This window comes from Gigantopelta aegis, chromosome 13 (assembly GCF_016097555.1).
Source record: "Gigantopelta aegis isolate Gae_Host chromosome 13, Gae_host_genome, whole genome shotgun sequence".
NCBI lineage: Eukaryota > Metazoa > Mollusca > Gastropoda > Neomphalida > Peltospiridae > Gigantopelta > Gigantopelta aegis.
Window position 1 is genome coordinate 38001080 of NC_054711.1, and position 25625 is coordinate 38026704.

Sequence of the window (25625 nt, forward strand, 5' to 3'; positions counted from 1 at the left end):
CTCCCTTTAAGACTTCGTGTCAAAATTACCAAATGTTTGACATTCTGTAGCCAATGATTAATCAGTCAGTGTACTCTAGTTGTATCGTTAAACAAAACACATTTTAACCACTTGGGAAATGCTGTCCACCTGCAATAATTATGGTATTTAGACATACTATCATAAAAACTGGAGAAACTTCACAGAAAGAGACAGAGACGGAGAGACACAGACAGACAGACAGACAGAGAGACAGAATGACTGACAGAAACAGACAGACGGACGAAGAGAGATACAGAGAAGACCACACACACACACACACAGAGAGAGAGAGAGAGAGAGAGAGAGAGAGAGAGAGAGAGGAGAGAGAGAGAGAAACCGACAGACCGACAGACCGACAAAGAGAAAGACCGAGAAAGACACACACACAGATAGAGAGATATACAGAGAGAGAGAGAGAGAGAGAGAGAGAGAGAGAGAGAGAGAGAGACAGACAGACAGACAGACAGACAGACAGACAGACAGACAGAGAGAGAGAGATGAAATATGAATTCTGTAAATTCAACAGCAATGGAGGCCGCCATCTTTGTCACATAGCATAGAAGTGACTGGGTAGGCCATCAACACGGAGGTCATATTTTGGTGGAAAGCCCAGTGTAAGGACAACCCTCCCCCCCCCCCCCCCCCCCATCTGAACGTTGGCGAGCCGATTATATCTGGTACAACATAATATTACGTTTAGTATAGTTGTTGGCGCGTTTACCGACATTTAAAAACCGACTTTCTTTTTCATTTCAACTTATTTTTGTGCTTATATCCAATTAAGATTCAAGCATGCTGTCCTGAGCACACTCACGTTATCTGGGCTGTCTGGCCAGGACAGTGGGTTAGTTGTTAGTGGTTAGTGAGAGAGTAGAGGGTGTATTGGTCTTACACCTACCCAGTGAGTAGTTAAAACTCCCTCTGGGTGGGAGACGGTACTGGACTGCGAACCATGTACCTACCAACCTTTGGCCCGATAGTTTAACCACGACACCACCGAGATCGGTAACCGACTATTAATATGGGATGTAAGCTGACCTTATAACACTTATTGTCATATAAAGGTCGTGTACTTGCTTCACTCAGATTGGAGTGGGCGGTTATTTCTCAGGCCTTTTTTCTTGTCCACCCATAGACCGATTTAAGACTTGTAATCTTCAATGATGTTCATCCTCGAAAGCTTTCCAGGCATTCTGGTTGTACTTGTATGTCGTCTGCATTGTCGTAAGCTACCTTTCTCTTCGCCGTTTTGTTGCCACCAAACCTACAATTTCTGCTACGCTGAATACGTAACTAGCGGTGGGGAACTACGTTTACGAGCAGTTGAGTTTTGTAAATACAGTTATTGACAGAATATTATCATTCCATTAATAGTTTTTATTACTTATGTTTATCTAAGTATTTACCGACTTACAGCTACGGCCCACATTTTATGACTTGCATTATACCTGTAATGCTCTCATCTGACAAAAGTAGCAGACATTTTAACTCTTTATCTCGTAAATTCCTCAAATATTCATTACATTAATACAGGACCTTTATACGTTTTGTACCAGACACCCCCCAAAAGGGGCAGGACAGTTTCAGTTTTGATTGTCATTTTGTTATCTAGCAAGGTCATAGAAACGGAAGGGGCGGGACGTAGCCCTGTGGTACAGCGTTCGCTCGATGTGCTGTCGGTGTGGGATCGATCCCTGTCGTTGGGCACATTGGGCTATTTCTCGTTTCAGCCAGTGCACCACAACTGGTATATCAAAGGCCGTGGTATGTACTACCCTGTCTGTGGGAAGGTGCATATAAAAGATCCCTTGCTGCTAATCGGAAAGAGTATCCCAGCGGGTTTCCTCTCTCAATATCTGTGTGGTCCTTAACCATATGTCTGACGCCATATAACCGTAAATAAAATGTGTTGAGTGCGTCGTTAAATAAAACATGTCTTTCGTTTTTCAAGAAACGGAATGGGGGATCATTAGCGTTTTTGAAACTACCTTTATTGTCGATTTTAATAACAAATAGAATGAATAGCCTTACCTTTCTGTACCGGAGTGTAAGACCTGGCTGTTTTGAACCGACATTGGGAGATAGTGTGTTAAAGGCGACATCACACGCTGCGAGTGCCTCATACAAGAATAGACGACTGCATAACAACCGATGTGGATCACAAATTTAGAACATCGAATGACTACCTAGAATGATGGAACAACACCCCTACATAGAAAATCAGTTATGCCCACCATGCGACTCTTCTGCTATTGGCTATGAATATCATTATTTATTCTCTTGTGCCTTCTTTAAAGGGACATTCCCGAGTTTGCTGCATTGTAAGACGTTCCCGACTTATAAAATATTTCTACGATTAAACTTACATATTAAATACATTTTCTTGTTTAGAATATCAGTGTCTGTATATGTGTTTCTGGTCGTCTTAATATGTGCAAGAAGCCCAAACTGGATTTTGTCTTCAAATAATTACGTACGTACGAAAAAAATTATATTTTAGGAAATAAAATGAAATTTATCTAGTATAAATATTAGAACGATCAGAAACACGTTTAATATACAGCCACTAATATTTTATGCAGAAAAATATATTTGATATGTAATTACAATCGCTAAAAAGTCTCTGTTGCTCGATAACAACTTTAAAATTGCAGCAAACTCAGGAATGTCCCTTTAAGGAACCCCGAAAATGTTTCCTAAAATGATATTATTATCAAAATCCTAGTACCCTGAAATTTAGAGAATTATTGACCAGTAATAACAAGGTCCTATGAAAATTCGGTAAATTAATTAAAATAATTAATGATAAATTCAGAAGAACGTAGATATATATATATATATATACCTGTATATATACCACACTACTCGAGGTATTGTATTGTATTGTATTGTATTGTATTGTATTGTATTGTATTGTATTGTTGTATATATGCATTTATATATTATATATTTATGCTATTTATTCTTTAATAATCTCCTGTAAACCCTATCCTATTTTGTCATGTAAAACATATCATGTTTCCCCATATTCCGTTGCCTAACTGCATGGGTGTAATAAAGTTCTGTTCTGTTCACGACTTCTACGACTGTCCAGTTGCTAGTCTGAGCGCTCTTACAACTCGATTCTCGTCGTATACAACTCCTACGACTGTCCAGTTGCTAGTCTGAGCGCTCTTACAACTCGATTCTCGTCGTATACAACTCCTACGACTGTCCAGTTGCTAGTCTGAGCGCTCTTACAACTCGATTCTCGTCGTATACAACTCCTACGACTGTCCAGCTGCTAGTCTGAGCGCTCTTACAACTCGATTCTCGTCGTATACAACTCCTACGACTGTCCAGCTGCTAGTCTGAGCGCTCTTAGAACTCGATTCTTGTCGTATACAACTCCTACGACTGTCCAGCTGCTAGTCTGAGCGCTCTTAGAACTCGATTCTTGTCGTATACAACTCCTACGACTGTCCAGCTGCTAGTCTGAGCGCTCTTACAACTCGATTCTTGTCGTATACAACTCCTACGACTGTCCAGCTGCTAGTCTGAGCGCTCTTACAACTCGATTCTTGTCGTATACAACTCCTAAGACTGATTAGTTGTTAATCTGAGCGCACCCGTCGTAGGTTGGGAGTGGAGGAAATTGCAACGTAGCTGTCGAGTTGGCCACATTCGTCGTGACAATTGACAGTCTAAGTCCAGCATAACGGATATCGTATGAGGTTGGACTATACCAATTAAAATCCCATAGGCGACCATGTTAACGTTTGTGTTTAAAAAACACTATATGCAATATATCAACCAAACTATGACCCATAAATATCAGTACTACAACCCCTACCTCAAAGTATTAACTGCACAAAATGGTACCTTTCATGGCTCATTTTCGGTATAACCAGATGTTTTTACAACACCCCTAGTTTCGCACCAAATTTGAGTACTTTTTTTTTTTACATGTACCCCATACATGTTCCAAGCACAAGGCTACCTGATACAGTGGCACTACATCAAATAAAATTTTATAAATTTTTAGCGAGATGAAACACAGGACTTGTGGTGTTAACTTCTCTATCAAAAGTTCCGTGCACCTCCAACTTTGACCCAGCCAGAAATTAATTGGTTTAGTGGTACCATAATAGTGTGCCACAGGAAGAAACAATAATGATGTGACCAACTATCGTAAGTGGATAAGAGATAAAGATATACTTTAGATTAATGCTTTCATAGTATGGTTTCCTATTTTTATTACCACAATCCATGTGCGTAGAAACGTTATCTGCCAATATCTGGAGTGTGTGTTTGTTTGTGGGGGGGGGGGGGGGGGGGGGGGGGGGGCACAATTTCGGGAAGGGGGGCAACAAGAAAGAAATGTGTTGCTATAAGCGTTGTTTATGTCATTTATGATTAGTTTAGTGGTCACTGACGATAGTTTGACCTGGCAACTTGAACTTTCCTGTACCAATTTCGACTTGATGTGTATATTAAACCAAGCATGGCGAAACCGTTTGACGTAGTCTTTAAGTGAACCAAGGTCACCCATGGACATGACAGTGAATATATTGGATGGATGTGTAAATAGTCCCATTTTTATTACTATATGTTATTACAACTGTAAACAACTTTCCAGCATTTGTTAACTTTCATATGATTCTGTTTTCGTTTTGGTGTTTATGCCCGATTAAGGCCCAAGTACGCTGTCATGAACGTGTATTTCAGCTATTACATCTGGGATGCTTGAGACGCAAATTCCATTGTCAGTAATCCGTGTACATATTCGTATACGTATTCGTATGCGTATTCGTAATGCGTAATCCGTAATAGGTGCAGCTATTTAAATAACTTTGTTTAAAGATTTCCAGGGGCCTATGGGTACGGTATGAAATTTTAATTTTTAATTTTGAGAAAAGAGAAAAGAAATTGAAAATTTTCAAAAGTTTTGGACACAAAAACTTTGGGGCTTCCTTTCAAGGACATCTACGGTAACCAACTCGGTTCCGGTTGTATTTTTGTCAGGTCATGTAGGTCAAGTGTTATCTTCAACAGCAATATCGATTATCTTCGAAATCATATTAATAGCACTTGTCTGTTAAAGAGAACAGAAACTACGTGCTAGCCTGTCTTTATACCATAAAATACAGCACCCTTCAGCAGATAAATATACAACCTTTATGACTCGCTATAAACCTTTCTACGGCGGAACAACTATAGTCCGTCCCACAAGGAACGCCTTTTTTTCATACTATGAAATTTACTATAAGTTATTTATTTCTGAGCAGATTGTTTTATAAATTAGACACCAAAATAGTATATTTTTGTTATTTCCAAAACACTAAGGTTTCTTATAACGTCAAACTAAATTGGAATTATTTACGGTACCAAAAACCCCCAACAGTTTTATAGAATGATGGGACAGACTATAGGCATTAACTGCATTAACTGTGTGCCTGAACACAGATCCAAAACACCTAAGGTCTCTGTCTGTCTGTCTGTCTGTCTCTCTCTCTCTCTCGTCTCTCTCTCTCTCTCTCTCCTCCTCTCTCTCCCCCTCTCTCTCCTCTCCCCACCTCAACCCTCCCTCTCAGGATCTCCCTCCATGCCCTCTTCTCTTCTCTCTCTCTCTCTCTCCTCCTCCCCTCTCTCTCTCTCTCTGCTCTTCTATCCATCTCTCTCCGCGTCATCTCTCTCCTCTCCTCACTCCTCTCCTCTCTCTCTCCTCTGTGTGTGTGTGTGTGTGGTGTGTCAATGACAGAGTACTTGAACCTTTAGTTTGAATATAAAGGAGGAAAACAGGTCGCGCCCCTAACATAAATGAAAAATGTTGTGTTGTCCAATGACGGTATAAAAAACAGGGTATAAGAAGATCTCTGGAAACGATTAAAAAGCACAGCATCGCTACTATGTCATGTCCTAACGTTAAAGTTTGTTTTGTTTAACGACACCACAAGAGCACATTGATTAATTAGTCATCGGCTATTGGATGTCAAACATTTGGTAATTCTGACACGTAGTCACCAGAATAAACCTGCTACATTTTTCCTAATGCAGCAAGGCATCTTTTATATTCACTTTCTCCACAGACAGTAAAGCACATACCACGACCTTTGGTAAGTTGTGGTACACTGGTTGGAACGCGGAAACGCCCAAATAGTTGAATGGATCCACCGAGGTGGTTCGATCCTGCGACTCAAGCACCTGAGGCGAGCACTCAACCGGTTGAGCTAAATCCCGTCCCATGTCATGTCCTGTACTAATAACTTGTTTTGATCTGGTGAACTAGTCTGGGAGTGGCAGTCATCTTTTGAGATGTACAGGAAGGATACATTGTCCCGTAAAAGATCTCCTCGGGGGTGGCTGTCCACCTATAGACGAGGCACGGAATCAAACACCCATTCGACTCTACTTTGTGCAGAGATATAGTCTTGATCGCGAATAACGGTTTTGCCGATCAGGGACCTAATTCACAAAGGTCTCTTAGGCTCTGCTAGACAACAAAGCATCCTCTTTGTAAGTCTTTTAGCATTGCACTGCGAGATCGCAAAGTTGCGAGAGTTTAGTGAATTAGGCTCCAGATGTAATAAAGCTAACGATTCATTTAATGAAGAAGGAAGATAGAAAGATGGAAGAGATGTTTTATTTAACAACAAACTCAACACATTATAATTAGTTTTATGGCGTCGAACATATGGTTATGAAACATACAGATAATGAGAGAGGAAACCCGCTGCCACCACGACCTGAGCTACTCTTTACGATCGATTGCAAGGGGTATAAATTTATATGCACAACCAACAAGACAAGCCTTGGTGTACTGTTTGGAAAGAGAAATGGCCCAATGGGCCCACCGACGGGGATTGATCCCAGTCTGATCGATCATCAAACGAGCGATTTACCACTGGGCTACTTCCCACCACCATCTTTGTGTTATCTAGACTGGAAATAGCAATCATCATAAATCGAAGTATGAAGCGTCAAGGGAAGAAATTAAAACCATCTATTATAAAATTGTTTTTAAAATATGTACACACGAGATTGCAGCTTCAAAATATAATTTATGGTCGATTACGACGTATTTTAAACAGGAAGTTACATCCTCAATCCCTTCTCGAACAATCGTTAGATTCGGTAGTGGTAAAGTTTTCCCTTTAATCGCAAAAAAAGAGAAGAAATTTTCTTCAGAAGTTGACATCCGACATTGTAGACGTCATGTTATGCGAGAGCGGTACTGCCTAAAGGCCGGACAAACCTGTTTGGAATTAATCTCGGTGTCGCCAGCCAGCTAATGGGCAATTATTTTTCACTTTCCATTCAGATCTCAATATCAAGCACCAGCGACGTCGCTGTCGTGGGTTTCTGCTCTGAACAGAGCGAGACGAATACAACAAATGGACAAAGATGAGAAATACATGGTCGTATTAAGAGATAATAACTAGTTTTTAACTAGCGGAGGACGATATTACCGAGGTTGGCCAGACCGAGCAGAAAAACATCCGCTAGACTGGTTTGCGCACTTCACGGTAAAGCAAATGGCCACTTGGGTAGTTGGAACCGTTGACATCGGAGTCTTTTTTTGGCGACTAGCTTTACATATTTGAATATGTGTTTGAATAAAGAAGGTGTTTGTCGTCCTAATTTTTGTATCTTAGTGGAAGAAATATATATTGCGAATTAAAATGAAAAATAAATGACTGGTACAAACATTAGCACACATATTGGACACACAGACACACTGCAATGGCGTAGGAAGCCGGGGGGGGGGGCCCCTACCCTCCCCGATCCGCCTCTGTCAATATATTACAATGGCTGCCGACTCCAGACAGTCCCTTTAACCTTATGGAAAAACAACCCGGACAGTATCTGAATTAATAGTATGTGCTTTAGAGAAAATACACGCATATTAATTGGATTTAAGCACGGAAGTAATTGATTAAAAGTAATAGTCTGGGATATTTTTCCATTAGCAGCAAAGGATAGGGTAATTTGTATGCACTTTGGCAGACAGGAAAGCACATACCACAGCCTACAACTTCCTCATATCAGGGACTCCCAACTTTCTCACTATTCTGTCATGCTCGTAGGGGTAGATAACCTTTTTTCCTGTATAATTCTTCCACGTAATCCCCCCCCCCCTTCCCCTTCCTCGTCACATCTCATTTCTCATCACACCCTCCCTCCATTCTCTTGTCCTCTCCTCCTCTCTCTCTCATCCACCCTCCTCCCACCCGCTCCAGTCTCCCTCTCTCTCTCTCTTCCCCCTCCCCCTACCCCTTCCTTTCACTCTCTCTTCTCCCCCTCCCTCCCTCCTCCCCTCCTCTCCCTACATCCTCTCTCTCTCTCTCCTCTTCTCTCTCTCTCTCTCTCTCTCATCTCTCCATCTCTCTTCTCTCTCTTCTCTCTCTCTCCCTCCTCTCTCTCTCTCATCCTCTCCTCCTCTCCTCTCCTCCCCCTCTCTCTCTCTCTCTCTCTCTCTCTCTCTCTCTCTCTCTCTCTCTCTCTCTCTCTCTCTCTCTCTCTCTCTCGCTCTCGCTCTCTCCTCCCCTCCTCTCCCTCTCTCTCTCTCCCTCTCTCTCTCTCTCTCTCTCTCTCTCTCTCTCTCTCTCTCTGTGTTGCTGTCCATCAATTTTAAATACTGTTTTCTTCAGGTGTTTTCATTTGGAGACGGAATTATTTAATACACTTACATTAATCTACATGTATATGTTTGATACTCCGTTTTAGTCATTGTAAATTGATTATCAACCGTTTCGACCGTAAATTACTCGAGCGATAAGGTTTATCAGTGAAGTTTGATTCAAACACTTTCATTTTCCTCGTAATAGTCACCTGGGCTGTAGACATCTGTCATTTCTGGGTCATGGCACAAAGTAAATGGTTATTAAAGTTTATCAGCTGCTTGTAAAATGTGTGTGAAAATTCCCGCTATTCTCACCACCCCAAGCGTGACTAAACAGTGACTCAGGAAATGAGTTTGATCAATTACCACAAATCAAGTGCATGTGTCAAACTGCAGTGGCGGATCCAAGGGGAGGGGTTGAGGAAGTTAACCCCCAGTAAAAAAAAGAAAAATGAGCCTACCCTCACCTGACCCTATACACTTCGCTTGCCAGTCTTAACCCCCACCCCACTAACATTCCTGAACACCCGACTATACCTGGTTGTGTTTAATCACTGTATATTGCTGTCAAAAATTAACTTTATCCCTTGTTACCAGCCTGGGTGGTGTCGTGGTTAAGCCCTCAGACATAAGGCTGGTAGGTACTGGGTTTGCAGCCCAATACCGGCTCCCACCCAGAGCGAGTAACAGTTTTAATGACTCAATGGATAGATGTAAGACCACTACACTGACTTCTCTCTCACTAACCTCTGTCCTGGACAGACATCCCAGATAGCTGACTTAGACTTAGATATGTGTTTAACGTGCTCATATACCTCTATGGTTTCGAGCACGATAGCTGAGGTGTGTGTGTGTGTGTGTGTGGTGTGTGCGTGTTGTTTGTGTGTGTGTTTTATTGTGTGTCTGTGTGTGTGTGTGCCCAGGACAGCGTGCTTGAACCTTAATAGGCTATACACACGGAAATAAGCTGAAATGAAATGTTCCTTGCTTGAAATAGTAAGCTGTTACAACTTTTTATGTGGAATGTATTGCCATGCTAATTGAAAAAATCCCAGTTTGTCTAATGTAGCCATGTTGTGAATTTTGTAATCGACCATAAACAAGAATATTTTATGGCTATAGGAACGGGGTGGGGGTGGGGGTGGGGGTGCTCCCCACGTGAAATTAAAAAACATTTAGGGCCGAATTTATGAACCCTGTTTTGCTTAAATGCAGGTGTTTAAGCATTGTAAATGTCTGTTGTTATATGTACAAGCAGGGCCAAATTTTACAAACCCTGTTTTTCTTAAACGCAGGTGTTTAAGCATTGTATATATATATATATATATATATATATATATATATATATGTATGTAGTTACTCACATGTAAGTCATAAACAGGCTTTGTAAATTTTTCTCTTTACTTTTTATATTTAAATGTGTTTGTGCTCCCCAACTATAGTGACGTATGTCACTTGAAGGTAAAAAATAAATTGCACAGACGTGTGTGTGTGTGTGTGTAGGAAATTGTGCAAGGAGAGGGTAGGTAGGATGTGGTGAATGTTTTGTTTTTGCTTTGTTTTGTTTTGTTGTTTTTTGTGGGGTTGGGTCATGTTCTACTGAAAAATACATTGAAAAAAGAAACGTCACCACTGCCCACCCCACCCACCCCTGCACACACGCATGTTTCAGTTGGTTTAATTCTCAACAAGCTTCCAATATAGGAAAATTATTTTATACGTGATCACTGTTGTTGACCGTGCTATCTTTTTTTCCCTTGAAAAAGTCTGCATACATGTACATATTTTTAGAATATTGTATTTCTGGCACGTCAGTTAGCTTGTGACGATCTTCAAAGTGTTGACTTTGAAACACTTAAACATACACAGGTACACGGAAATCACTTGACCCTTGGTGCTCGGGCAAATAAAAATTGAGCGATCTTTATTTGCATTGTGATACATAATTATAGAGGGAGGGAGGGAGAGGGAGAGGGAGAGAGAGAGAGAGAGAGAGAGAGAGAGAGAGAGAGAGAGAGAGAGAGAGAGAGAAGAGAGAGAGATAGAGAGAGAGAGAGAGAGAGAGAGAGAGAGAGAGAGAGAGAGAGACAGACAGACAGACAGACAAAAAGAGAGAGACACACACATACAGATAGACAGACACACACAGAGAGAGAGAGAGAGAAAGAGGGGGGACAGATAGATGGATAGAGTGGAGGGGGGAGGGACACAGAGAGAGGGAGGGAGGGGGTGAGAGAGACAGAGAGTGAGAGAGAGAGAGAGACACACACACACACAGACAGACGGACAAAGAAAGAGAGACACATATACAGATAGACAGACACACACAGAGAGATAGAGACAGAGAGTTGGGGGGGACAGATAGATCGATGGAGGGGAAGAGGGACAGAGAGAGGGGGAGAGGGACACAGAGAGAGGGAGGGAGGGGATGAGAGAGAGAGAGAGAGAGAGAGAGAGAGAGAGAGAGCAGCTTTTAAAGAAGTCTTATTTTTATATTATTATATTTTTTGCAGAAACAAATTCGAGAAACTCGAAATTATATAAAAATCATCCTGTATTAAAAGTGATCACCTATTAAAACTGTTTAAACATATTTTTTTTGTTTGCAGAAACAAATTCGAGAAACTCCATTTGGACAGAATTACACGGCCATACAGCAGCAGTTAGATGACCTTCATGACCAAGCAGCAGAGGTGAAGGACATTAAGAAAGAACTTGATCATATAAAAAAGAAACGGGTACGTAATGGTCTGATTTCAGTTTTGAAGCTCTGGTAAGATGTTTGTCTTTGTTCTTATCATTAAACACATTCATGCTCGTATCTGCGCACAAAACAGAGTCCAAATGATCTTCTGACACGATGTGATGGCATGCCCCATGTTCAATGGTGGAGGAAGCGGGCCTTGGGGAGGGGCAAGGGGGGCATGTGCCTCCCCCCACTTTTCTTGATCCAGTAGCAGCAGTGATGGTTTATAAAACACATGTATGGAAACCAGAACTTAACGCCTTGAACTGAGTAATGATAGTAAAGTCGGTTTTTAGGTAAAATGGTGTTATCTGTTTTTGCACCTGAACTCTTCACACATATATATATTATATATATATATTATATATATATATATATACAGTCAAACTTCGATCATTCGATCTTCAAGGGGACGAGGAAATAATTCGAGTTTCAGGGAGTTCGAGTTTTCGAAATTAAAAATAAATTACATGTATAAAACGCGCTTCACTGCCTGTGATACATTTTGTTTGCGTATATTGTTAAAGTAAGTAAATAACTAAACAAAACAATAACCCAGATGATTTCAAAATATATATGCTTGGGCATATACATGTATTTAATGACAGAAAACCACAAACGAAGGTTGACAATAAAAGTTTCACATTAACAATACAAGCTTGCATAAAATCTCTCTGAAGTTCATGAGGTAGCACGATCCAAAAAATTATGTAATTAAAGATTGTTTGGCACACCTTCTTAAAGAGTCGTCTTTCATTACTGTGTCTGTAATCTTGCACAAACTCAGTAACATGTCTCATCTTATCATCAACATTGTTGTCATCATTGTTGTTTGTTGTGCGTTTGGCGGTTTTAATTTCATCTGGTTTTAATTTCATCTACTATGTCAACGTTGGTCATTTCTGTGCAGATGGGTATGCCATTATCAAGATTGATCTAGCATAGCATGGAGTCAGATGTCAGCTCATGTTGCACCAATGTAGAGAGGGGATGGTCGTCATCAGGGTCATTGTCGTCATTGTCATCGTCCCGTTCTGCTGATTCCGTGTTTGGAAAGTCAAACCCAGCATGGCAGAAACAGTTTTTTTTATCGTTGTGGATGTCACATTGCATCAGGCCTGCTGCATGAGATTTAGGGCATCTAAGATGTTTAGTGTTAACTCACGTTTAGCATCAACGGCTGATATGTAACATAGAATGACCCTTTTCCTATAGAAGACTTTCAAATTTTGGATGATTCCCTGGTCCATAGGTTGTGTTTTTGACGTAGTGTTTGGTGGTTAAAAACACAAGTTCAATTGATTTTAGACCCGCCATTTTAGGATGGGCAGGACAACTATCCACTACAAGGGCTATGTTTCTCTTTTTGCGGGACATTTGTTTGTCTCTATTTTTCACACAGTCAGTAAAAATATCTGATGTCATCCAGGCCTTTTTGTTGGCTAAGTATTTAGTTGGCAATGTTTTGATATTTTTAAAACAACGTGGTTTTACAGACTTCCCTATGATAAGCAATGGCAGTTTGTCACTGCCAGACATGTTTGCAGTAACGAGGGCGGTAAGCCGTTCTTTGCTCTTTTTTCCCCCCATGACAATTTACAACTTTAAATTCAAGTGTTTTGTCTGGCAAAAGGTGATAAAATATCCCTGTTTTGTCGGCGTTTTAAATGTCAATGGCATTATATTTACTGAGAATAGTTGTAATCTCTCATGCCATTCTAAAATTTCAGTTGATTGTGTCTCTACAGACTTTTCTCCCCACACACCTTTTTAAATGTTATCCCATTCCTTTCTTTAAATTTATCCAGTCACCCCATAGAAGCTTTAAAGTTTTCAGTCAAATATCTTAGCAAATTCTTCAGCTTTTGTAAGTAACACAGGGCACGAAATGGGGAGATTTTCTTCTCTAGCATTTTTGAGCCATTTTAAAGTTGCCGCCTCTACATCCTCAAACATTCCTTATCTCATGTTCTTACGTTTTGGCCCAAACTTTAAATAACTTTCTTGGATAGAAATCTTATTTTTAACCCAGGTTGAAAGAGTACTTGGGGGGACACTAAATTCTATAACAATTTGTTTTCTTGTCTTTTTACCTGCCTCGACCTCCAATACCACTTTGTTTTTCGTCTCAATGTCTTTCACTGCCAATTTTCGCTTTACACCTCTACTTTCTTTCTCCAATCTGGCTATCCCCTCATTGTTGGGCCCTTCACCAGATTGCTTGGATGTCAAGAAAGCAGAATTATTGACAACCGATCTGGCTATCCCCCCTCCGTTACCGGGTCCTTCCCCAGATTGCTCGATCTGTGATGTATCAGTTTCTAACATAACTAAATGACTGGTAATTAATAAACATAAACTGACATATCAATAGCAGAGCTGAAGTTTGACATGATTCACTCCTTTGAAAGCAAAAAGAAACAATGCTAACAGTTATTACAAGTGCTCTTTAAAGTTAACCAGACTGTGTCTGTAATTTCGTATTACATAGCGAAGCCCTCTGCCATGCACAAACACTGATGACCATACACAGGATCATTTCATTCCGCTTAGTCGGCAATCTATTCTTCTGTAATTATCACCCTAATCCTCGACAGCCCAGGCCACCCGAGACAGGCGCGCTTCACCTGATTGACCTGAGTGACAATTCATTTGTCTTTAAAAAACTATCAGCAATGACAGTTTGATTAATCCACATGCACTGAGTTTTAGAGGTGCATAATCTGTTAAATCTTTATGGCGGGACTAAAGAATTAGGTCGAGAGATCGAAGTTATCGAGTGTTCGACGTTTGAGTTTTCACACACTACACACTACACACACACTACACACATACTACACACACCAGACTACACACACACACCACACACACTACACACACCAGACTACACACACACATACACATACACACCACACACACTTCACACACCAGACTACACACACACATACACATACACACACCACACACACTACACACACCATACTACACATACGCACACCACACACACTACACACACCAGACTACACACACACACATACACATACACACACCACACACTACACACACTACACACACCAGACTACACACATACACACACCACACACACTACACACACCAGACTACACACACACACATACACATACACACACCACACACACTATACACACTACACACACCAGACTACACACACACACATACACATACACACCACACACACTACACACACCAGACTACACACACACATACACATACACACACCACACACACTACACACACCAGACTACACACACACATACACATACACACACCACACATACATAGTGATATCCTGCTATTAAGACTCTAAACAGCGGATCCTGTCTAAATATTAGCTAGGTCTCCAGCATGATCCGGTTTAAACACGTTTCACTGTGTAATGTCCATATAATTTGTATTTCAGGGTCACACCAAGGATTATGAAAATACGGAAAGAGATTTCAGGTCCCTGGAGGTAAGATAATTATATGTGTTTGGTATACATTCCTTCTGTCTGGAATACTCACTGCATTTAACAGAACACCAATGACATATCCTGAGGCCATAGCATTTCAGATTTCATGAGAAACACTTTTTCGGTTCCGTGCCTTGTGATCATGGGAACCCATCGAAAACTGTTTTAAAAAATAATATATATATATATATATGAATTGTCGTACTTGATATAATAATCATAGGAAACTAAATTTTTGTTCCGTGATTTTACCAACACGTTACCGGAAACAATCGTTTCTGTGAAATCCAAGAGTCGGTATTCTTTTGAAGAATGTTGCTGATAAGCCTCACATTTCTGTGCAAAAGTCTTAATAATGAATCTTCCACTGTGCACAAGCTGTATTACCAGAATTTTAATATTTTTTAAAATTTTCATACATGTAGGTTTCGAGGGTAAGTCGGCACCCTTGATAATGTAAAACCTTGAAAACATATCTGAAAATATCAACAGATTCTATGAAAAATATTCTATTATAATTATGTCATCACTATAATAAACAGACAATTTATCGCAGTATTTTATTTGGTGCTATGCATAGAACAAAGGAAATTACAAGGGAATGGGTGTTGAACGTAGCCCAGTGGTAAGGCACTTGCTTCATGTACAGTTGGGTCTAGGATTGTCTCCGTCGGTGGGCTTTTTGAGCCATTTCTTGTTCCAGTCAGTGGTGTATTAAAAGCTGTGGTATGTGCTATCCTGTCTGTGGAATGGTGCATATCAATGATCCCTTACTGCTAATGGAAAAATATAGCGGGTTTCCTCTTTAAGACTGCATGCATATGTCAGAATTACCAAATGATTGACATCCAATAGCCGATGATTAATACATCAGTGTGCTCTAGTAGTGTTTTTTTAAACAAAACAAAAAAGTTAACAGCACACCAATTATATATTCTTTTGTAGAATGTTGCCGGTGACCCTCACATTTCTGTTCCAAAAGCTTGGCATACACATGTAATGAATGTTCGACTGTGCACATGTAATGAATCTTCGACTGTGCGCATGTAATGAATCTTCGACTGTGCGCATGTAATGAATCTTCGACTGTGCACATGTAATGAATCTTCGACTGTGCACATGTAATGAATCTTCAACTGTGCACATGTAATGAATCTTCGACTGTGCACATGTAATGAATCTTCGACTGTGCGCATGTAATGAATCTTTGACTGTGCACATGTAATGAATCTTCGACTGTGCACATGTAAATTTTTAGGGGCGGGATGTAGCCCAGTGGTAAAGTGTTCGCTTGATGCGCGGTCGGTGGACCCATTGGGCTATTTCTCATTACAGCCAGTGCTCCGCAACTGGTGTATGTAAAAAAGGCAGTGGTATGTACTAACCTGTCTGTGGGCATCGGTGACGTCGTGGTTAGGCCATCGGTCTACAGGCTGGTACGTACTGCGTTCAGATCCCAGTTGAGGCATGGGATTTTTAATCCAGATACCGACTCCAAACCCCGAGTGAGTACTCCGCAAGGCTCAATGGGTAAGTGTAAACCACTTGCACCGACCAGTGATCCATAACTGGTTCAACAAAGGCCATGGTTTGTGCTATCCTGCCTGTGGGAAGCGCAAATAAAAAATCCCTTGCTGCCTGTCATAAAAGAGTAGCCTATGTGCCAACAGCGGGTTTCCTCTTAAAAACAGTGTCAGAATGACCATATGTTTGACATCCAATAGCCGATAAGATAAAAAAATCAATGTGCAGTGGCATTGTTAAATAAAACAAACTTTACTTTACTTTATCCTGTCTGTGGGATGGTGCATATAAAAGATCTCTTGCTGCTAATCGAAAAGAGTAGCCCATGAAGTGGTGACAGCAGGTTTCCTCCCTCAATATCTGTGTGGTCCTTAACCATATGTCTGACACCATATAACCGTAAATAAAATGTGTTGAGTGCGTCGTTAAATAAAACATTTCTTTCTTTCTTTATGTAATTTTGTAATTTTGGAGAGAAGCATTATATTAATACACTTTTATGCACAATGGCACTTAGACCACTTAGCTATGGTGAGTAGGGTCATAGAATGAGCTCAGGTATTTTTCCTTCCCAACCAGTGCTTCCCAAGTTGGTATGTACTGTCCTGTCTATTGGAAAATCCATATAAAAGATCCCTTGTTGTTGGTTATTGAAACACAGTTTAAAATTTGTTGCGGTGTGATTAAATTAATATTCTTTCTTTTTCGTAATTTTATTATAAAATAACAATAAAAAAATTTTTTTAAATTATTTAACAATGCACTCAACACATTTTATTTACGGTTATATGGTGTCGGACATATGGTTAAGGATCACACAGATATTGAGGGAGGAAACCTGCTGTCTCCACTTCATGGGCTACTCTTTTCGATAAGCAACGAGGGATCTTTTATATGCACCATCCCATAGACAGGATAGCACATACCATGGCCTTCGATGTACCAGTCGTGGTGCCCTGGCTGGAGCGAGAAATAGCCCAATGGGCCCACTCACGTGGATCGATCCCAAACTGACCGTGCATCAAGTGAGCACTTTACCACTAGGCTACGTCTCGCCTTAAAATAACAATAAATACAGACATTAAAACAGTTATTTGAAGGAACAGACACAGCTGCTAACTGAATAAGATTAAAGTTAGTGTTAGTTTGACCTCTATTTTTGTTCAATTGTTTTATGTAGTAGAGCCATACAATTATAAAATCCCACCTCAAAAAAAAAAAAAAAAAAAAAAAAAAAAAAAAAAAAAAAATAGGTGTAAACTTAACTTTAGCACACAAACTAAAATAATTGTTTATCAATAAAATATTTAATATTTTAAGTTGAGTTTATAATTTTTTATTTTGTTACCAACTTGAATAGAAGGGAAGTTATTAATTAATATATTTATCGTATTATTCACCAACAGGGAAGTTATTAATATATTTATCATATTATTCACCAACAGGGAAAGTAATGCACATGCATGTATCATGTAGGCCTATGTGTCATGTTGGATCATATTAAGCAGGCGCAAGACATTTGTATAATTTATGCAAATACACACCACATTTCAATAGCTCATCTGAATTCATGCCAGGGAGTATGAGTAATACATTTTCTTCGACATGCATATTAATCCACCATTTAAGAGTTGTCGACATACCAGGGCTTAGACTACAGTCAGAGAGGATGTACTGGTTGTTTTGACATGTGACTCGTATACCGTCTACGCAAATATTTTCGCGTGTAAAATAATTCGCGATCGGGCTTTCATATTACATTTTTGCGGGGAATTATTTTTGCGACTGTGTCCCCCGATAATAAAATCAAAATTACCCATATTTCATTTGCCAAACTCTTTTCAATGACGATTTCACGCACATGCTGTCAGCGAGACGTCAGTGTTGTTTGTATGTCTGATAAGACGTGTTATTCATGGAACACGCACATGCGATACAGAAAATTTAAAAACGCAAGTATCAGAAGAAATAACTTTTAATTATTGGTGGTACCCCAAAACATCCATTCAAAGTTACAAAGAAAACTGAGGTTACGTAACAATAGACTTGCACGCAACTGTGTGTCACTTCGATCAAATCCACGTGACCAGGCAGGTTTACAGAATCACGTGACCTTGCGGACCTCTGACTGCTTGATTCTGATATGGGTTGGGCATGTAGAGATAAGACTATATATTATAAGGTAAATAATATTATACCAAATCGGAAATAAGTTCGCGCATAATTAAATTCGCGGTGCTATCAACGTGTTCGCAATTTTTGCGATATATTTTATTCGCGAACATATTTGCATATCATTAGAGACGGGACATAGTCCAGTGGTAAAGTGCACACCTGATGCGCGGTTAGTCTAACATCGACAACTAATATATCAAAGGTCAAGGTATGTGCTATCCTGTCTGTGGGATAGTGCATATAAACGATCCCTTGCTACTAATTGAAAAATGTAGCAGGTTTCTTTTATATGACTGTGTCAAAATGACCATATGTTTGACATCCAATAGCCGATGATTAACAAAACAAACAAAATGTATATCATTATGCTGCATTCTCTAGAGGGGTGGGGTCACAGTCTCTAGATGGGTGGGGCACAGTCTCTAGAGGGGTAGGGGCACAGTCTCTAGAGGGTTGGGGACACAGTCTTTAGAGAGGTGCAGACACAGTCTTTAGAGGGGTGGGGACACAGTCTCTAGAGGGGTGGAGACAGTCTCTAGAGAGGTGCGGACACAGTCTTTAGAGGGGTGGGGACACAGTCTCTAGAGAGGTGGGGACACAGTCTCTAGAAGGGTGGGGACACAGTCTCTAGAGAGGTGCAGACACAGTCTTTAGAGAAGTGGGGGCACAGTCTCTAGAGGGGTAGGGGCACAGTCTCTAGAGGGGTGGGGACACAGTCTATAGAGAGGTGCGGACACAGTCTTTAGAGGGGTGGGGACACAGTCTCTAGAGAGGTGGGGACACAGTCTTTAGATAAGTGGGGGCACAGTCTCTAGAGGGGTTGGGGCACAGTCTCTAGAGGGGTGGGGGGCACAGTCTCTAGAGGGTTGGGGACACAGTCTCTAGAGAGGTGTGGACACAGTCCCTAGAGAGGTGGGGACACAGTCTCTAGAGAGGTGCGGACACAGTCTCTAGAGGGGTGGGGGCACAGTCTCTAGAGAGGTGCGGACACAGTCTCTAGAGGGGTTGGGGCACAGTCTCTAGAGGGTGGGGGGCACAGTCTCTAGAGGGGTAGGGGCACAGTCTCTAGAGGGGTAGGGGCACAGTCTCTAGAGGGTTGGGGACACAGTCTCTAGAAGGGTGCGGACACAGTCTATAGAGAGGTGTGGACACAGTCTCTAGAGGGGTGGGGGCACAGTCTCTAGAGGGGTGGGGGGCACAGTCTCAAGAGGGGTGAGGGGCACAGTCTCCAGAGAGGTGAGGGCACAGTCCCTAGAGAGGTGGTGACACAGTCTCTATAGGGGTGGGGGCACAGTCTCTAGAGGGGTGGGGGCACAGTCTCTAGAGGGGTAGGGGCACAGTCTCTAGAGAGGTGGGGCACAGTCTCTAGTGGGGTGGGGGCACAGACTCTAGAGGGTGGGGGCACAGACTGGGGGCACAGTCTTGAGAGAGGTGCGGACACAGTCTCTAGAGGGGTGGGGGCACAGACTCTAGAGGGGTGGGGGCACAGTCTCTAGAGGGGTGGGGGCACAGTCTCTAGAGGGGTAGGGGCACAGTCTCTAGAGAGGTGCGGACACAGTCTCTAGAGGGGTGGGGGCACAGACTCTAGAGGGGTGGGGGCACAGTCTCTAGAGAGGTGGGGCACAGTCTCTAGTGGGGTGGGGGCACAGTCTCTAGAGGGGTAGGGGCACAGTCTTGAGAGAGGTGGGGACACAGTCTCTAGAGAGGTGGGGACACAGTCTCTAGAAGGGTGGGGGCACAGTCTCTAGAGGGGTGGGGGCACAGTCTTGAGAGAGGTGGGGGCACAGTCTCTAGAGAGGTGGGGACACAGTCTCTAGTGGGGTGGGGGCACAGTCTTGAGAGAGGTGGGGACACAGTCTCTAGAGAGGTGGGGACACAGTCTCTAGAGAGGTGGGGGCACAGTCTCTAGAGGGGTAGGGGCACAGTCTCTAGAGAGGTGGGGCACAGTCTCTAGTGGGGTGGGGGCACAGACTCTAGAGGGGTGGGGGCACAGTCTCTAGAGAGGTGGGGCACAGTCTCTAGTGGGGTGGGGGCACAGTCTCTAGAGGGGTGGGGGCACAGTCTTGAGAGAGGTGGGGACACAGTCTCTAGAGAGGTGGGGACACAGTCTCTAGAAGGGTGGGGGCACAGTCTCTAGAGGGGTGGGGGCACAGTCTCGAGAGAGAGGTGGGGGCACAGTCTCTAGAGAGGTGGGGACACAGTCTCTAGAGAGGTGGGGGCACAGTCTCTAGAGGGGTGGGGACACAGTCTATAGAGAGGTGCGGACACAGTCTCTAGAGGGGTAGGGGCACAGTCTCTAGAGGGTTGGGGACACAGTCTCTAGAAGGGTGGGGACACAGTCTATAGAGAGGTGCGGACACAGTCTCTAGAGAGGTGGGGACACAGTCTCTAGAGGGGTGGGGGCACAGTCTCTAGAAGGGTGGGGGCACAGTCTCTAGAGGGGTGGGGGCACAGTCTCGAGAGAGAGGTGGGGGCACAGTCTCTAGAGAGGTGGGGACACAGTCTCTAGAGGGGTGGGGACACAGTCTCTAGAGGGGTGGAGACAGTCTCTAGAGAGGTGCGGACACAGTCTTTAGAGGGGTGGGGACACAGTCTCTAGAGAGGTGGGGACACAGTCTCTAGAAGGGTGGGGACACAGTCTCTAGAGAGGTGCAGACACAGTCTTTAGAGAAGTGGGGGCACAGTCTCTAGAGGGGTAGGGGCACAGTCTCTAGAAGGGTGGGGACACAGTCTATAGAGAGGTGCGGACACAGTCTTTAGAGGGGTGGGGGCACAGTCTTGAGAGAGGTGGGGGCACAGTCTCTAGAGAGGTGGGGACACAGTCTTGAGAGAGGTGGGGACAGGGATCGATCCTAGACCTGCCACTGGACAAGTCCCTCCACTTTATTTTGTATTTTACTCGCCAAAAAGACTGCTAGTCTGAAACATTATGAATCATTCCGTTTTCTCCTCTGTTGTCAAAGTCTGTTCTGTCAGTTAAAGCTGTTTGTATGCAATAGTTGCTACGTTTGACTGATTTTGTAAATGACTCAATTTGAAACGACAGAACATGAATTCTATTCTCCACGTCTGACTAATTCCATTGTTGTGTTAGCAATAAATGACAGACGCATGCTGAATGGTATTCATGGAATGTTGTTTAATATGCACTGAATTTTGTTTAATATTTTAATTTATAATTTAGGTTTTTTGATGGACTAAAGTTACTGTAAACCTTAAAGGGACATACCCCAGTTTCAACCCGTGAAAATTAACACTTAAGTTTAGTCAATCTACAAACCTGTAACATATTTGGATAAAGTTACAACTGAGTGAAACATGAGTCTGTGACTTTGAAATGATAAAATACCCTCTAAAAATAGACTAAAACTTGACTCCATAACTGTTGCATTTTGTGATATTAAAAACACCAGGATGACCAAAAACACTTCGAATGTACGAAAATTGATCATCTAAACAATAACCTCTAAGTAAAGTAGAGCTTTGTAATTGTTGCGACGGAGTGTCACGAAGCGTAGCTGAATGTGGGTGTTGTCGGGTTTCTTTCTGTAGTATGTGTATTAGTGATTAATATGTGGATTTTTTTGTATCACTTAACTCGAAAATGATTGATGTAAAGGTATTTGACGTCAAACATAGGATTGTTGTGGTATTAGAGCGGGACTCGTTGCCTACCGTTCGGTAGTCAGGAATTGCCAAAAAAAGACATAGGTTGGTCTCTGACTGTAATGAGAGCGTGTTTATGTCCAAATGTCCGTCTAGCTCTCTTACAGTCAGAGTACTCGGGCTAACTAATTAGTAGCAAGGAATCTTTTCAAATTGTCTTTATTTTAAAACAAATTAAAACCAATATTTTACATTATTCTTTATAAGGGCGAGACATAGCCCAGTAGTAAAGCACTCGCCTTATGCACGGTCAGTCTAGGATCGATCCCCATCGGTGGGCCCATTGGGCTATTTCTTGTCCCAGTCAGGTCAGGTCAGGTCGGGGGGGGGGGGGGGGGGGGGCATTGCATTATGACTAGTATATCAAAGGCCATGGGATGGTGTATATAAAAAATCCCTTGCTACGAATGGAAAAATGTAGCAGGTTTCCTCTGTAAAACTAATGTAAAAATTACCAAATGTTTGACATTCAATAGCCAATGATAGATATATCGGTGTGTTCTTGTCTTGTCGTTAACTAAAACAAAATTTAACTTTCTTCTTTATACATTTCCTCCATTTACAATAGAGCACTATATATATTCTGACAAATAGGATTATTAGTTACAATACTCTGACGGCCTGTTTTCATGTGTATGTACATTGTAAGCCCCATAATGGCGTTAATCTACATATGATTATAATGTTAACAATAACAATCATTCCAGACTACATGTAAGGCTTCTTGGGGTGGAACAGAAAAATGTGCATGTGGTTTATAAGCTGTCCACTGGAATCTCCATGACTGAAGAAAGGAAGGAAATGTTTTATTTAACAACACACTCATCACATTTTATTTACAGTTATATGGCATCAGACATATGGTTAAAGGAAAGGAAAGAAAAAGTTTTATTTGACAACGCACTCAACACATTTTATTTACAATTATATGGCGTCAGACCACACATATAATTATATAGAGAGAGACAAAACCTGCTGTCGCCACTTCATGGGTTACTCTTTTCGATTAGCAGCAAGAGATCTTTTATGTGTACCATCCCACAGACAGGGTAGTACATACCATGGCATTTGATATACCAGTCGTGGTGCACTGGCTGGAATGAGAAATAGCCCAATGGGCCCACCAACAGGGATCAATCCCAGACTGACCACACATCAAGCGAGCGCTTTACCACTTGGCTATATCCCGCCCCATGTATCTATTAGAATGACAGACCGGCCTCAGTGGAGTCGTGGTTAGGCCATCGGTCTACAGGCTGGTAGGTACTGGGATCAGATCCCAGTCAAGGCATGGGATTTTTAATCCAGATACCGACTCCAAACCCTGAGTGAGTGCTCCGCAAGACTCAATGGGTAGGTGTAAACCACTTGTACCGACCAGTGATCCATAACTGGTTCAACAAAGGCCATGGTTTGTGCTATCCTGTCTGTGGGAAGCGCAAATAAAAGATCCCTTGCTGCTAATCGGAAAGAGTAGCCCATGAAGTGGCGACAGCGGGTTTCCTCTCAAAATCTGTGTGGTCCTTAACCATATGTCTGATGCCATATAACTGTAAATAAAATGTGTTGAGTGTGTCATTAAATAAATCATTTCTTTCTTTTTCTATTAGAATGACAGTGCTATTTTGTATCATTACAAAGTAATCATGTAAGGAACAAGATGACAGAAATGTAAAAGAATTGTATTCTGGAGAAGTGAAATTGTTGTTGTTGATACTAGCTAGATATATGCACTATGTTAGCTCCACATCTTGTCCTATCTGTGGTGCTCTGCAGAAGAGATGAAGGAAATCACAAGCGACTAACATAAATGGCTACCTTCCACTGGATTGACTGTCAAAATATTAGCTCCACATCTTGTTCTATCTGTGGTGCTCTGCAGAAGAGATGAAGGAAATTACAAGCGACTAACACAAATGGCTACCTTCTACTGGATTGACTGTCAAAACAAATTGCCATATCAGGCCTCAGACCACAATTAATTTCGCTATATGTTTCTATATAGCCTTAGTGGCTATAACATTTTTATTAATATCAGCAGGCCCGTGAAGTTTTGTATGTACCTTTGCCTGCATGGGGGACACATACCCTGAAAAGGACAACCCCTGTTGTCCAGCTCTTTCTCCCAGCATATTGGTTTAAACAGACACACCCTCTAAACCAGGCCGGAGTACACCCATTTTACACAAAAAGCACTACTTTTGCATGGGCTAGATTTACCACAAACAAGTCTTCAATGTCAACAAATTACACATGTTTACAAACTACATGCTATCCCCTGTCACTTCAGTCAAACAGTTGCCACTTCATAGCTGTCTGCCATGAAATAATCACAGTCAAACAGCAGACTACTTGCGCGGTGAAACTTCCGGATTTTGGACAACCAAATGGGAAGATAACTGTAATCTGAGGCCAACTGCTACTGTTCAGTTGATGGGAGCTAAAACATTTTCTTTCTTTCTTTTAAATTATTTTCGTGCTTAATTAAAGTTCAAGCAGGCACACACTGTAGCTATCTGGGCTGTCTGTCCAGGACAGTGGGTTACTTGTTAGTAGTTAGAGAGAGAGAGAAGAGGATGTAGTGGCCTTCCACCCAGGACAGTGGGTTACTTGTTAGTAGTTAGAGAGAGAGAAGAGGATGTAGTGGCCTTCCACCCAGGACAGCCGCCCCGGTGGCCCCGCCCACACTACTAAAATAACATTTTCATTCAATATTTAGTAAACTACAGTACTAAAGTTGCCTCCATTGGTAATATGACGTCATCACAATAGCACAAATTACTTTGATGTGACACACTTTAACTAAATCTTATGAAAACGTTTACGCTCAGGTATATGGGTCTTTATGGCTTGTAAACAAATGATTATTTACAGCAACACATTACCTAGAGACCTTGTAAATTTGCACACCATTATTAACCAGGTTAATTCACAAAATTATCACATGTGTTTATGACATGGATATTATGAGTATGTAATATGATAAATGAAAGATATGTCACTGCTAAGCAGGTTTTTGTGCGAATAGCCAACATGGTGACAGCTGGTTTCCTGTTTAGTCAAAATAATCATTAAGTAGTCCGAACCACAGATTAAAATTTTCTGGACCAGTAGTGTTAAATAATCACATGAAAATAATCTTATTAATTTTGGACTTTGAATCAAGGCCAAAGTTGATGGTCTACCCATGTGCAGATGTACTAATATGCATCCAGCAAGGGAGACAATTTGACAGTGTAGGTTATGATTCAGGTTGTATAGCATTTTTGTACTAGCATTGGGTAAGTATGAATGAAAATGAAAATTAGAAAAAAATATTCTAAAACAATGACTGCTTTATAGTTTGTTTTTAACACCACTAGAGTACATTGATTTATTAATCATTGGTTATTTGATGTCAA

The 25625-nt window shown here is 41.6% G+C and overlaps 1 protein-coding gene across 1 annotated transcript in view; it reads left to right on the forward strand.

Annotated features, from left to right (window-relative positions):
* LOC121387707 (microtubule-actin cross-linking factor 1-like) overlaps nt 1-25625 on the forward strand; it is a 175968-nt gene that overhangs the window by 18033 nt on the left and 132310 nt on the right. The window contains 2 exon segments of the mRNA XM_041518900.1: nt 11233-11361; nt 14809-14859. Of these exon segments, the coding sequence (XP_041374834.1) occupies nt 11233-11361; nt 14809-14859 (180 nt within the window).